A 16,011-nucleotide genomic window follows, 5' to 3' on the forward strand; every position below is an offset into this window, starting at 1 on the left:
TCACAAAAATTCGGAGGACACGTTTTTGCAGCAGTTGTAGCCTATCATAGTTCCCTTTTGTCGTTGTTCCCCAGACCGGAATGCCATACAAAAGTTTAGAATAGAACAGGGAGTAATATAGTGATTGCTTTAGCCAAAAAGGTAGAAGAGGAGCTATTTTTCTAATACATCCAACAGACTTCGCGAGTTCGGAGAGCAGATGATTGACATGAGGGGTCCAAGACAACTCTTCACTAAACCATACCCCAAGGAACTTTTGCACACTTACTTGTTCTAAGTTATGCCCTCTGTACTGTAAGTTAATCATTTTTTTTATGCTTATTGATTGGCCTAAATATCATGTACTTTGTTTTTACTGTATTCAACTGAAGTTTTCTTTGTTGCAACCGTGTGGATAAATCATTTAAATACAGATTGGCTGATTGTTCAATGTCATGCAGTGTTCTACCTGCAAAGAATAAACTAGTGTCTTGTGCAAACATGGCTATTGTGGGTGTTCTTTGTAGTTCCGTGTCATTCATGTCATTCACATATAAGAGGGAAAGTAACTGGCCTAATATCGAACCTTGCGGGGCACCTAATTTAATGTGAAGCTGTTTTGGAGAGGTACAGTCTATTTTAACAAACTGACGCCAAAACGATAAGTAGCTCTTGATAAGGTCCAATGTGATACCTCGTATTCCATAGCAATCTAATTTTATAGCTAAGATTTCGTGGTCAACAGAATCAAAAGCTTTGCGCAGATTGAGAAATAGGTGAAGAGCTGATCTTCAAAATTTGATTATTTGCTGCTTGATGAGAAGAAGAGCGTCCTGAGTTGTCTTATTTTTCTGAAAACCATACTGTGAGGGTGATATTATATGATACTTTGTTAGATATTTTGACAGCCGGTTATTGATTGACAATTCGTAAATCTTTGAGAACACCGGTAGCACTGAGATTAGCCGGTAATTTGTAATATCGTCAGTTCTACCTCCTTTGTGTATTGGAATTACTTTGGCCAGTTTTAGTTTATCTGGGAAGACTCCAGTAGAAAATGTGAGAAAACATGAAGAGGACAGGGCTAATAATTAATGACACTTGCTTTACAGGTTCAACTTTTATTTCATCATACCCACTTGCGGCATTATTTTTTAAGCGTATTATAAGACCATTGATTTCTCCTTCGGTAACTGCATCCAAAACAAATGAATTTACTCTACGAGAAGGCCAGTAGAGCCCACTTTGTTGAACAGACGGCTGGGGTACGGCTGCATTAATGAAATACTCGTTAATTTCATCTGCTAGCGTCTTGCCTCCTATAGAGTCATTGATTACTATTTGGTCAGCCTTAACCGGTGACTGGTTTCTGCCAGTAAGGTAATTTACCTGCCTCCAGATCTTTGCCGGATCTGTTCTTATCCTGGCAAACATTGCTTCATGTGCAGGTTTGGTTTTCTTGATATCAGCGTTTAATTTATTGCGATATTTTAAAAAATTCTTTGAACAAGTCACCGTCTTTGCATTTTATGAATTTGTGGAACATATTATTTTTCTTCTTGATGCGTTTTAGTAAGGCAGTGTCAGTCCAAGGCTTTTTAATTTTCCGATTGCATTTTTTATACTCTCTCAGTGGAAATGCATCATTGTAGCAAATAAGAAAGACCCGAAGAAAAGCCTCATACGCAGAATTTGCATCCCGCTGTAAGTACACATTTGGCCAGTCAGCCTGCTCAATTAAAGAATGAAAATAGCTTAAGGAGGAGTCATTCACCACCCTATGTTCAAGCCTGCTGCGTTTATAGTTCGTGGTTAGGGTGTGTTGTGTGGCAAAGAATATAGGCAGATGGTCACTGATGTAGCATGATAATGACCCTGCTTTGAAATCTGATGCATTCAGGTTTGAAACACATATATATAAATATAGAAGTAGAACTTTGTGAAGTAATTCGGGTTGGCATAGAAATGGCATTTTTGTGCCCTTAAGAGGATGAGAGATTCATCAAGGCACGCGCAGAAGAGTCATCGCCTAACGTGTCGATGTTTACATCTCCCAAGAGAAAGAACTGCTTATTAGTATTAATACCATAGATTATTACATTTTCTAAATGCTGTAGGGAATTCCGCTTGTATCCAGTCGGTGGTCTGTACAGGTCATCAATTAAAAACATGCTGGTTTCCACCGCTAGGCACTCAATATCCCTATTCATAACTGTGCACTCATCAACAATATGATATGCGTACTTTCATTGTAGATAAATAATCAGGCCACCACCTCTACCAGTTCTGTCTAATCGTATCGGCATGTAATCAGTAAAACTAGGGGAAGGCTCATCTTTGCTTAACCATGTTTCTGTGAACATGAATGCGTCAAAATTAACTTGCAGGGACTTTAGCCAAATGTCCAGCTCATCTTGTTTGTTCCTCATGCTACGGACATTTAAGTGTAATAAGGAAAAACATGGGTGTAAATAACGAAGATTTGATTTTAGTGTGGACGATTTAGTAATGAAAGAGGCTGCGTTAAGCATCATAGTGATTAAATGAAAAACCCGGACCAACACGATGACGTCTAAGATTATTTGATGCGGGCGATATCTTCTTTGTTTGGAATTCGAATGGCATCGGTCTGTTCATCTTTCCGTGCCAAAATTTTACCCAAGCTGACCCAAACGTATTTCCATCCGGCCTTTTTCTTTTCCGCAAGGGCAGCACCAAGAAGTTGCTTGTTCTGTCATGTTAAGTGCTCATTCACGTAAATGGTAGTGGTGCCTGTGCCCTCAAATCCCTCTATGCCCTGAACTTCACCGAGAGCGGGTGGCTCATTTTAGGGAACTCTACTCACCATATACCCCCCCTTCCCTCGATGTTCTTATCAGAGGATGCACTTTCTAACTTTAAAGGAGTCTTTAATTATCTTGCACAAGTTAACTTTCTAGACATCATCTCATTCCATCCTAACCATCAGATTGTGCCTCACAGGTGAGTACAATCTGATGCACGAAAGTATGTCTGAGCTCTCACACTTGGGTAAGCAAGAATTGTACAGCAAGGGACTCGGACAATCCAGAATAATTTAACATGTGTGCCAGTAGCCAATGCATTTATTGTCTTATATTTATTTTAGTAATTATTTTAGAATTGATGAACTAATATCTACAGATCTATCTTACGTGTAGGCCTCTATACAGCCTTCATTTTAGGTCATAGTCTAAACTCACAATCTTGCTAAATCAAAACGTATGTCCTGGCACTCTGGCCTTAGATTCCCTTGCGCCAGTACACTTCAATCATCATCATCTTCTTCTTCTGACACGAATCATGGTTCCCTTGAGCTGTTTCTTCAATTGCCTCAAAATGAGGAAGTCGCAAAGCGACAGGTGTGGGCTGTATGGCAGATGTTGCAGCGTTTCCCACTTGAACTTTGCCAGTTTTGTATTAACCACATCAGTGACATGGACACGGGCATTGTCGTGGAGCAAGATGAGCCCATTCATCAATTTTCCACGTCGTTTGTTCTTGATTGCGGAACGCAGCCGATCCAGCGTTTCACAATATCGGAAACGATTGATAGTCTCTCTAGGTTTAGCAAATTCGATCAGTAATGGCCCCTGACGATGAAAAAAAGTCAGCAACAATTTTTCAGCCGAAATGACGATCTTTGCTTTCTTTAGGGGTGGTGGATTCAAATGTCTCCACTGTAAGCTTGGCCGTTGTGATTCAGGCTTGTAGTAGTGGCACCATGATTCATCCCCGGTCACAATTGCAGACAAATTGTCACCCTCAAAGTGATACTGGATCAGATGAGTCAAGGCAGCGCCGAAGTTCTACATCTTCTGGCGGTGGCTCAAAATCTTGGGCAGTCATTGCACACACGAGAGCCGACAACAGAGATGTTCAATTATCGTCTGAACCAAACCATGACTGATGTTCACGTGCTCTGCCAGTTCATCTTTTTTCTTGTCTTGTCTAATTCTTGTCTAATCAGCTCATCAACCTTTGCAATTGCATTGGGGTTGATTGCACAGTGGCTTTGGCCCGGTCTTGAGACGTCCTTCTTTGAACAGTTTCCTGCAACGCTTCACCGTGGCCAATGAAATGCAATGTTCAACATACCTGGCAGTCGCACGGCGAATAATTTCATTTTGGGAAACACCTTCGGCTGTCAAAAACCTCGCGACACCACGCTGTTTAACTTTTGGAGCATCCATTATGTCACTCAACCATGTTCAACCCAGTGTATGAGAGCATTAACGAATATTTATCCTCACACCTGCATGTCACTTTTGTAAATAAGAGATGCCTGTGTGCTATGCGCAAGGTTGGTTGGCTCACTTTCATTTGACTCGCCCTTGTACATTAGAAATGCAAAGATGCAATGCATACAAATTCAAAGGTACAGCTTGATAAAGGGCAAAAAAAGTGAATTTTAAGTGAATAAATACTGCATGTTTTTTCTCCTTTCATCGCACTCTTTGAGTTCCGTTTTTGACACGTAAGTGGGCGATCTCATGCTATTTCAGTTAAGCAGTACTACCATTTAGTACATACTTTTTGCGAGCTCCAGCCAACTACGGTTTAGCGAGGTTTCACTGTAACAAAATCGAATTTTCACCATGCGACAATTCACTGAGCCACAAAAGTTTTGTCTTTTTCTTTTGAGGGAAATGAAATTCACTGAAATAAAAAAAAAAATGCAAAGGAAGGCATGTTGGCCACAATTGAATGCCTGCTTTGGCCACCTAATGTTGCTACTGAAGGAATATCGAAGAAAGCATGAGATGCTTGGTGGTCCACAGAGAACCATACGCATAATGCTCGGTATCCTACACCGCCAAAACAAAATTTTCTGGAGAGGTTGCACTCAAGCAAACACGTTGCAATTAGTCAAGTCCCCGCAGTGATGGCGGCGAGCAAACACTGTTTCTTTTTCTTGTCTGCTAGCCAGAAAGCGTCCAAAACTCTCCCAGGCCAAAATCCACTCATCCAGAGAGCAACGAACGCACATCGAAGTGTGCCGCGCGGTGGTCGGAGCAGCACGAGAAAAATACATGCACTCAGGCTGGCTCCGGCAGCCTACGGGTAGCGAGAACAAAAATATTGAAGAGGCTCAATGTGTCCTCGCGAATAAAAGACAAAGTATAAAAATAAATAACAACGTAGTTGCATTTGCTGGCTTTAGTGTCTTGACTTGGATGCTCTGGCGGTGGTGAAAAAAAAAGGTGTGTGTATTCTTCTCTGTGACATGACGGCAAAAATGAACCACCTCAACGCTTGGTCTCATCGGACCTTGCTGCATGCTTTGTCAACTTGTCTGATAGTTTGTGGATTTGGCTTGTCTTGTTGTATGGTCCGATGTACGACTTAAAGTCAATGCACCTTTGGCATCAAATGTTTATAACAGCATTAAACCCACAAAGTTCTGGAATTGAAAATCTAAAGCACAACTTTGGAAATGTCAATGCATCTTTCACATCTAAAGTTTATGAGAACTTTATACCCATAAAGTTTCAGAATTGAAATCCATGTGCACCTTAGATTTCTTGGCATCCACAAGATGCCGCCATGAGCACGCTCGTCATCAAAACGCCCTTAAAGCTTTGTGCTCGGACTGGGCTCCTGGTATTATGCGACTCCCGGTGCATGGGCGTTGCCGCGAAATCCAGCCCTAGTTCGCAGTGTGCACGCTGAAGTGCTTTCTTGAGCGTGAAAAGCGTATTCAAGACAAAAGTCAGAATTATTACCGGTGCCGGGGGTTGTTTTAGTCGGCGCTGTATGTACAGCACGAAAAAATTTGGGGGGGAGGGGGCGGAAGCCCCACAAGCCCCGCTACCCTAGCGACGCCCCTGGTCGTCTCCATGCCATGGTTCATTATTTCGTCGTCGTCATGTATTCGTGGTCATGCTGTCAGTCCTTCGTTGTAGTCGTGCTGCTTTCGTCACGCCATCGTCATTACAATGTCATTTCATTGTCATCACGCCGTCGTCATTATGCTGTCATGGTTGTTCCATTGTCTACATTCTGTCATACTTATTCCAGTGTTGACATCTTATTGTCACGCTGATGTTGTCATTCCGTCATCATGCCATTCTTGTTATGACAGCATTTTCATGTATTCATGGTCGTTCTGTTGTCATAATTTCAATGTCCATGTCCCATTGTCATTATACGGTCATCGCCATGCGTTTATGGGCATACCATCATAGTAATACTGCCATAGTTGTTCCGTCGTGCCGTCGTCATTGTTGCGTTATCATGCTATCATGGTTGTTTTATTGTCAGTGCCTTCATCATCCCATCGTCGTCATACTGTAGCTGTTATTCCATTATTATCATGTGATCATCATTTCGTCTTCTTCATATAGTTGTCATCGTACTGTCGTGTTCGTGCTACCGCTGTCATGATGTCATGGTCCTTCCATCACCATCATTTTGTCGTCTCACACTGTACATCTGCCTCATTTGGTGCTTACATTTTGGCATAGGTCGTGAGTTGTGTAGTAGTGCACAAATATAAATTGCATTACGTTAAAGTTGTTGCCTTCCAAAATAACTTGTTGTTCAGCTAGTTGGTTGAAAACTTGAAGGCACTGCACTGCAAATGAAAGGAGACACCGGGAATAGAAGACTGGACACCATGGGTGCTAGTTTATGCCTGCGGTGTCTGGCCTTCTGTTGTTTGTCTTGTTTCCTTTGTGCTGCAATGGCTTCATCAAGTTGTTGGGGATGAACATCACAAAGATTACAAAGCTGTACAGGATGAATTACACGCATCGCTGTTGTTGGCATAGCATTTCATGAACTACTTCACTAAAGCTTTGTTTTTCACATGGGTTCCAACAGGTGCATTGAATCTGCATATATATATATATATATATATATATATATTGGGACTTCTTCAGCATTCACTCCTCATAGTATTGTGTGAAGTAGAAGTTGCACATGGTTTATGCTGGATGGGCTGGCACCTGAGATAGTGTCTTTGGGAGTTGAGGTAGCCCAGAACAATCTAGTTACCTTCTTTTTCCCGTGTACCAAACATGCTTTTCAGACAAATTATGTGTTTGCAATCAAATAAGGCTTCCTCTTTGTATCTAGGACTGCATTAATGATTATTATGCCACTACATTGCGACTTATTCTGGTCATTCTAACGAATTGCTCCATCTTAATTGTATAGCTGCTGGCTCTCCCAAAATATCTGCAAACTTTACAAATTGGGCCAATTCTAAGATTTTATTAATGTTGCATCAGGTTTTGCAATACCTTAGGCTAAACTTGTCTTTGTCAACTTGCAAACTCACTTTTCTTGGCACATTGAACAAACCAAGATGCAGCATGCATTATGCGTCTGTAGGAAATGTTTCAGGTGTAAATGGATTTCTGATGTTCCCCAGTATCACACTGACAATGCCAGGGAGCCTCAATTTTGCTCGGTTATGCTGAATGTGAGTGGTTATTTTGTACTGCAAACAGGACTTAACATAGTTTTCGAACATAGTTTTGCTTGTCAGTCTCCAACCATGCCTTAGGATTTGTTATGATGGTGAAAGGGCACTGGGTGGGTGCTCGCTTTGAGAAAGTTCGTTGAGGGAAGTTCTTCACGCAGGTGAAATCGACAGTAGCAAACTCTGATGTAAAAATGGCATGTTGCTTGTCAGTCACTTCTGGTAAACATTTACGTGGCTGTGTGTATCAAATGCCTTTTCGTAATCTATGAAAGCCATATAGAGAAGCTGATTGTACTCTGAATCTCTCGATTACCTGATGACATGGATGTGATCCATTGTAAAGTATCACTTCCTGAAACCTGCCTGTTCCCTTGGTTGACTAAAGTCCAGTGTTGCCCTTGTTTTATTGGAGATTATATTGGTGGATATTTTATATAATACTGGAAGTAAGCTATTGGGCCTATAATTTTCTCAATTCTTTAACGTCTCCCTTTTTGGGGATTAGTATAATGTTGTTCTCTGGAACCCTTGAAGTGGATATGGATGGACAGCTCATATAAAGGGCCACTAGTTTTTCAATCTTACTTCATCGCTAGTTAGAGAAGGAGCCTCTGTAACCTGTTCATTGCTACTTCGAATGGAGGTATCGTGGCTGCTTTGGGTACTGTACAGGTCAGTACAGACAGCTTTTACTGTATCTTTGAGATTGCTGATGATATTATCCTGCTTATGTTTCAGTGCATACATCTTGGTTTGTCCGATGCCAAGTTTCCTTTTCACTGATTTCAGGCTGCATACATTTCTTACTGCTTCCTCAGTCTCTCTCGCGTTATAATTTTGAATATCCCTTATTTTCTCCTTTTTGATTAGTATTGACAGTTCCGCAAATTTTATCTAATCTCCTTAATTGTACACTTTAATTATTAGTTGTTTCTTTATTAGGTCCTTTGTTACTTGGGGGAGCTTGTCTACTGGTTGCCTTGGTGCCTTACCTCCCACTTCAGTTGCTGCTTCTGAAGTCAGCCTAGTCATGGTTTTATTCATTGCCTCTGTCATTTTCATCTGTCTGTTCTAAGGTTGCATATTTGTTTGTAAGTGCCAAGCTGAATTGGTCGGCTTTTACCCTCACCGCGTCTAGGTTGGCCTGTGTCTTCTTGACCAATTTTGCTCTTTGTCTCTTCAAATTGAGGTGAATCCTAGCCCTCGATAACCTATGATCGCTGCATTTTACCCTACCTAACACTTCTATATCCTGCACTGTACTGGGAAAGCGTGAAATAAATTTCATTTCTTGCTTCACCATTAGGGCTTTTCCAGATCCACTTTTTGTTCCAACGCTTCCTGAAGAAGGTGTTCGTTATTCGTTGCTTATTCAATGTCGCAAATTCTACCAACACCTATTGTCGAGTTTTCCTAGAATCGACGCCATAATCAATTGTTTGTTCACCAGCCTGCTTTCTCCCCACTTTTGCATTGAAGTCGCCCATGACTATAGTATACTGAGTTTGCACTTTTTGCTTCGCTAATTCAACAGGTTGAAGGTATGCAATCAGTCATTTTAAGTGACTAACTCTCCATAAGCCTGGTGCAATATCTCTATGATAATGAAAAAGTGCTTAATAGAGGGAAGAGTTTGCCAGGGTGTCTACCAACTGGGAAAACCGGGAGTACTCAGGGGTTTTGAGTAGTCTGAATATGCTCATGAAAAACTCCGAGAATGTGTGCTTCCATCAGGGAAAATCTGCTCTAATTTTATTGAAAGGGAACGAAAGTCGTGCTGATGCTGGCTTAGAATAACAGAGAGGGATCGTAACGAATTGTCTTTGACGCTGCGTCGTCAGCTCTGAAGAGTTGCCAGTGTACAGTCGACAGATTTTCTGGACACCTGATTTTCGGGATATGCCTGATAATTCAGACGGCTTCACGTACCCCATAGAATCAATGTATAGAAACATATGAAATTTTGGATGCAAGAACCGTTCACCGTTCGATTTTCCGGACTTTCTGCCGTAACAGCAGGTTCGAGACGGCATTAACCAAAGCCACGGCCGCCACCATTATGATTATCTCGCGGCCTTGAACCAGTGCTCTCGCACACATGCTAGGCTTAGCTGCCTCGATGTTCGATGTTAAGCTTCTTGCCATTCGGTGTTATGGTTTTCATTGAAAGAATTCACCGCTGTCAGCAATGGCACCGAACTCCGCCTTTGTAAACATCATGATTGGCTTCGAAGCTCGGGAAGCATGGTGCATTGCATAAGGCCGGTTCCTGAAGGTCAGCTTTGCCTCAATAGGCTATCTTCAATGGTCAGGCGGCGCATCAATCGGTTCAGCTGTCAGTGCCACTGTGTAAATTTCATGAAACACCAAGGCAGCCACTTCTACAGAGGCATGCTTTTGCGGCTGTCATTTGAAGCATTTCAGTTGTTTTAAATTGTGGTTTTTAAGGCAATAGAAAACATCGAGGCCCATCTTCAGCCGCCGACGCTTGAGAAAGGACGTGAACTTTACGGCTAAAACCATGTATATCGTGTTAAAGAAGCAAACAGCATGGACATCACAGCAAAGCGCCTAAATTAAATTAAATTAGTTATGGGGTCTTGCATGCCAAAACAACGGTCTAAACGTACACTAAATCTAAGTACATGGATGTTTTGGCATTTCGTCGCCATCGTAATGTGGCAGCAGCGGCCGAGATTTGATCCCATGACCTTGTACTTAGCAGCCCAACACCATAGCCACTAGCAACCACTGCGGGTCGTAAAGTGTTCGTCACAACAAAGCAAGCATTCTTGCGACGTCGAGCTCGGAGTAAACAAATAATTCTTTCATTCCACTTAAGTGAGCAAATACGGCTGTAGACATTTGTCAACTGTCATTTGTAGCTCCATTCCTTGGAGCATGCATTGCACTTCACAACTGTAAAGGCTTCGATAAATTGGCAGGTAAGTGCTTTTTTCTCCGTTGACAAAGTGCCTTGAGCATATTCTGGTATTGTCATTACGACTCCAATGTGAAAGGCCATCACCGCTGAAACATAATAGAGAGCAATCAGCTGCAACCCGCCGTGGTTGCTCAGTGGCTATGGTGTTGGGCTGCTGAGCACGAGGTCGCGGGATCGAATCCTGGCCACGGCGGCCGCATTTCGATGGGGGCGAAATGCGAAAACACCCGTGTGCTTAGATTTAGGTGCACGTTAAAGAACCCCAGGTGGTCAAAATTTCCGGAGTCCTCCACTACGGCGTGCCTCATAATCAGAAAGTGGTTTTGGCACGTAAAACCCCAAATAAAAAAAAAAAGCAATCAGCTGAGACTAAACAATGTGAGGACTCAACAGATGTGCGCTAGCGTGCGTGAGAGAATTGCTAATTTGCGAATACTCGACGTGAGCTATGGTGCACTCCAGCCTTAGTTCTGTTGTGCTAAGCGCGAGAAAACATCGGCATGAATGAGCCCGGTTCCAGTAGTCGCATTTTGATCCTAGCGCATAAACAAGCTGCAAGTTGATTTATTAGTGCACAATAAAAAGCACATTGCATACAAAGCTACAGCACGGAGTGCTTACAAAGCTAGATTTGACATGTAACAACCACTGCATGTTTGTTTTAGAGCGAGATGAGCTAAACAAATATCTAAACCAATTTGCAACAGTGGAAATCAGTTCACTCCCTTTACTGTGCATTTTTAGAGAGTCTGCCTGCTGATTTTTTTTATATATATTTTACATCATTCATTTAACAAGAATTCATAAGAGCGACACTTACTTGACGCACCGAATCGTCACGATCCACTTCAGCTGCTGGGTTGCTTCCCACGGTTTTGAAGGGGAGTGGTACAATTTGATGCAGACAGTGTCTGTGCCGACAGATACTGCCGACAGATCACGACAGTACCTGTGCTTGTTCTTTCTGTTCACATTTGTCACAGAGGAGCTGCCGAGAGGCTGTGGTGAATCCATTGAAAAATTGGAAAAGGAGGTTTTCAGATGGGCCTGAGCCACGGAGCAAGAAATATTTAGGAGTGGAAACGCCGCTGTTTGCGGCGACCAGAAAAGGTCACAAGCCCGCGAAGCCGTTATCGTGCTGGAGGCCTGGAAAAAAATTTTCCGCCGTTGAGAGCGCGCTGGAGTGGCCGGACGCGCCTGCCTGGGCGCTGCATTTTTTTTTTTTTTTTTTTTCGCTGCGACTTCTACGACGCGCCGCATGGTGCCGCCACTGTATATGGCCCCGTCGGTGCATACAATTGTGACTTTATCTGGTCGCCCGCGCTCGCTCGCGCTGACGGGAGTTTCACCTCCTATATGTCTTTCTCCGTGGCCTGAGCGCAGCATGGGCAATGGTGAAATGGCGGCAAGGGCCTACTTGCGTGGCCCAACGCTGCTGCTAGGTGGCGCGACATGTACAGCCAAACTTAATTGCAGGGTGCCTATACAGAAATGTGACGCGGTGAAGCATATGCAGAGTATTGCGGTGAAGCTTAACAAGCTTGGGAAGGGGCAATTGATACTGGACACAGTGTGTATTTATTATTTATACACGCATGCACACGCAGTTTCCTGTCACATTACGAGCAGCGATATGTCTAATTAGTGTACTGACAGACCTTCGGAGCTTTTTTTCGAATGTGCCTGTGGCGATTTGACCTCCTTGGCGGCAATGAAAGGAATGCACTCATTTTTTCTGATTGCCTGATTTTCCGGACGTTTAGTAGCCCCTAGGGAGTCCGAAAAATCCGGCGTTCGCTGTACAACTGTTAAAGAGGATGTTTCATATGGTCCGTGTGGTGAACACACGTCGGAAGGAAGGCAAGAATATAAAGGACCTACGCATTGAGAATGAACGGGAAAGGAAGTGTGCCACTGCTTCTTTGAAGGAGCTTGAGCTCAAAAAACAGTGTTCACTGACGCCGAGATGCAGGTGTCTCTCATCCAAAGCAAAATAAACTCTTGAAAAAAAAAAAAGAAGAAGAAAGCAGTGAAACGCAGCACCGAGGTGTTGTGTGCGAGCTGAGAGTATGTCGGGACGCTTGAGGTTGACTATCCAGCTGCTGAGAGAGAATCTCACTGGTGACAAAGTTCAGGCCTCATACCATTGAGCTTGCTATCAGTCGATAGAAATAGCTCATATTCGAAAATATTTGCTTCCGTATGCATCTCTTTTTATTCGTATTTAAAAATGTTTGACTCAATTTGTAATGGGCTTTACCTTTTTCATTTCTTTTAAATTTATTTTATTTGCTTTGCATTTTACTAAGCCCCGCCTTCTGTTTTCCTTTCGAATAAAATAAACACTACTCCTTACTATTCAAACTGGATTAAGTCTTTTTTTTTTTTATCTTTTAACATGCTTACTAGAGGGTGACAGCATCAGGCAACATGGTGTCCGGCCGTCTTGACATAAGGCATAGCTCTGTGTCACTCAGGAAATTTTGCAGAAGCACTCAGGGAAAACCTGGAAAACTCTGGGAATTTGGAAATGTCAACTTGGTAGAATCCGATGTTTGCTCTGAGTGGAACTGTTATACTTAGCTAATGTGTAGTTTGCACCAGTAGTAACTGCTGCTTTTGCTGTTTCACTTGCAGACCACAGAATCTGAACTCCATGAGCTCTTCTCGCGCTATGGAGTGGTGACTAATGCAAAGATCATACTTGACAGAGCTGGTGTGTCCAAAGGGTAAGTGCATAATCAGCCTGAAGCCGCATGCTCACATTTGCAACAAGTTGCTGGATTGGCTTGATGTCTTGTTCAAGTAGCTGGACGTGCTTGACTGAGGAAAGCTTGTCTTGCTTCGTGATGACATGCTGTAAAAAGTACTTTTGTAAGCAGTCTTTTGATTATATGAACCCATTTGTCCTGTTCATCATCAGTTAAAAAGCCTGTATAATGGTGTACACAAGTGTTGCAAAAGAGTATGTTGGGAGCTCGGTTTAGCGGAGGCGAGTAAACAAGTTTTGACAGGTCAAGAACGGAGGTTCAACTGACTTTGTTCCACAGTAAGGCTATGTTCACTTTTGGTCTTGGAGCAGGCAGAGGTGGCAAAAACTTGAAGAAATCCACTCGCCTAGGTGGCAAAACAGGTGGAAAACCAGGCGGCAAACCCGGTCAGTCTCAGACCAATTTTTTCGCCATTTCAAAGCAGAAAGCCGTTCCGAAAGCTGCACTAGCATGTAAACATCTGGTTGTAAAATTTATTATTCCGTTGTTCATTGTCCATTTCTAGGAAAAACCCATAGGTAAAAATATCAAAACTATGTCTTCTACCTCTTTGATGATAGACGAAAGTTAGACGACACGTGCAGTTGCGCAAACTGATAGCTTTTAATAACTGATGGGCCAATGAATAAACATATCGCTTGAAATGGTGTGATGAACAGCACCACCACGAGGATAAACATATGCAGACTAGATGGATGTGGGTGAAAGTGGCAATGGTTTCCGCTGCAGTGGTGAAACAAATGTGAACATCTTAGTCATGCGTGTAAAAGATTTTCCAGCCGCTTTGGCCTTTCCCAAGTGTGAACATAGCCTAAAAGCAGGTTCGCCAGGTGGCTGTGGTGGCACCCCCATTGGGCAAGCAGGGAACAATGACCACCATGTGGAGACAGCAAACGAGGCAAACTGGTTTGCCGCGGAGCAAGAAACATAAATAGAGGACGGTCACTGCAGGGGCTCCCCCCCTAGAATGCCGGAGGCTTAGGGGTGAATGGCGGAAGAAATGAAAAGGTAATGTACAAGATAGGCTGTTTTTATGCAGTCGCATGACACTCTCTTCTTTGCCATGAACGTCAATCTTCAAGGTTTTTCTCTGAAAAGGAAACCACGGGGCCTTCGTAGGAAGGAGTCCGTGGTGACTTGATTGAATCGTGCTGCAGGAAGATGTGCGTGGTTGTGTCCATTGTCAGGAAACTAAACACAGGCTGCCCGCGGGTGATATGTGGGGGTGTAGGTCAAAGCTGGTCGAGCCAGGAATGTAGCCTCTCTAAGTTCTGTGCAGCTGCTGGCGAAGTGCCTTGTTGGGTGCCGAAAAACTGGCCTGGAATGCAGATCGCTGATCCATAGAACATCTCGGCTGTGCTGACTTGAGCTCATCCTTGATTGTTGTTTGCAACCCCAGTAGTACTGGGGTAGCCTTTCCACCTAGTGCTGTCTGTAAAGCGTGATAGTCAGTGACTCCTTCAGTTGTCGGTGGAGATGCTCGACCATGCCGTTGCTCTGTGGGTGGTGAGCCGTGGTATTATGCAAGTGCATGCCGAGCAGTCTTGCCAGGGCAGAAAAAAAAATCAAGCTTTGGAATTGTCGGTCTTGGTCAGTAGTTATTCGCAAAGGGCAACGGTACCGCGACACCGTCGTAGCAACAAATGCTTCCGCCATTGTTTTGGCCATGATGTCTTGTAAAGGTGCTGCCTCAGGCCACGTTGAGTACCGGTTGACACACATGAGAAGGTGCCTGAAATCTTGGCAGGGCGGAAGAGGCCCCACCAAGTCTAAATGCACGTAATAGAAACAGCTCTCTGTAGGTCGAAACGGCTGCACCGCTGAACGCATGTGCCGGATTGCTTTCACAGCTTGACAGGCTTGGCAGCTTCTTGCCCGGCTTCGGACGTCTTTGTTGATCCCTGGCCAGATGAAAAGGTCTGTGATATATATGCCTCTGTGTCGCTTCGATTCCGGAATGGCTTAACCTGTGCAGTGAATAGAATATTGGCTGCCGAAACTGATGGGGCATGAACAGATGAGGAACTGCCTGCAATGTGTCGCACGTGACCAATATTGTTGTCTAGGGAAGCAGCACCTTCTCAAGCTGGAGCAATGAGCCTTTTTCCCACAATTGTCGCAGCTCGGGGTCGTTTTGCTGGGTGGAAGCTGGAAATTGGAAATCCACAGGGCCAGCAGGTGCAGCACCGATCCACGACAGTGCATCAGCTGCCTGATTTTCGATCCCGGAGATAAAGGAAAGTTACCGAAGCTCATGTTCCGAGTACGAAGAACTGTTGTTCTTGAAAACTTGGCTTGTGGTCAGTCAGAATGTAAAATCTACACCCTTGAAGAAAGTGGAAATGCTTGACAGTGCAATAGATGGCTAACATCTCCCTCCCGAAAGTGCTGTAGCGAGCTTCTGTAGGTTTCAGGTGCTTTGAGAAGAAGCCCAGTGGCCTCCAGCCTGTGCTATCATGCTATCATGCTCCTGCAGTACTGCACCCACTGCCGTGGTCGACTCGTCTACGAAAAGCGAGTTGGCACGTCCGGCAACGGATGAATCAGCAACATTGCAGTCGCACACCGTATTTTGGCTTCCTGGGAAGAGTGTTCGTGCTCCGAGTACCAGTGGAAGGTAGGCGGTTTCTTGCAGTCTCAATGCAGCAGGTCGGTAAGCTGCTGTATAACTTGCGCACAGGATGGTACGAAGAGCCCGTGAAAATTTGACCCCCGGAAACTCGTGCAACTTTTGGAAGGAGACTGGAGAGAGAAAGTGCTCGAGTGCCCGTACCTGTGATGCCTTGGGGTGAAATGCGATGGCCAAGAAAATCCTGGGCTTCAGCTCAGAAAATGCATTTCTGGGGGTTTAGGACCAGGCCGTATTC

The 16,011-nt window shown here is 43.8% G+C and overlaps 1 protein-coding gene across 1 annotated transcript in view; it reads left to right on the forward strand.

Moving 5' to 3' along the window:
• Rpn6 (regulatory particle non-ATPase 6) overlaps positions 1–16,011 on the forward strand; it is a 113,841-nt gene that overhangs the window by 13,561 nt on the left and 84,269 nt on the right. Inside the window, exon 3 of the mRNA XM_075680289.1 lies at positions 13,011–13,102. Coding sequence (XP_075536404.1) covers positions 13,011–13,102 — 92 coding nt within the window. The remainder of the gene's footprint in view (positions 1–13,010; positions 13,103–16,011) is intronic.

Source organism: Dermacentor variabilis, chromosome 2 (assembly GCF_050947875.1).
Source record: "Dermacentor variabilis isolate Ectoservices chromosome 2, ASM5094787v1, whole genome shotgun sequence".
Lineage (NCBI taxonomy): Eukaryota > Metazoa > Arthropoda > Arachnida > Ixodida > Ixodidae > Dermacentor > Dermacentor variabilis.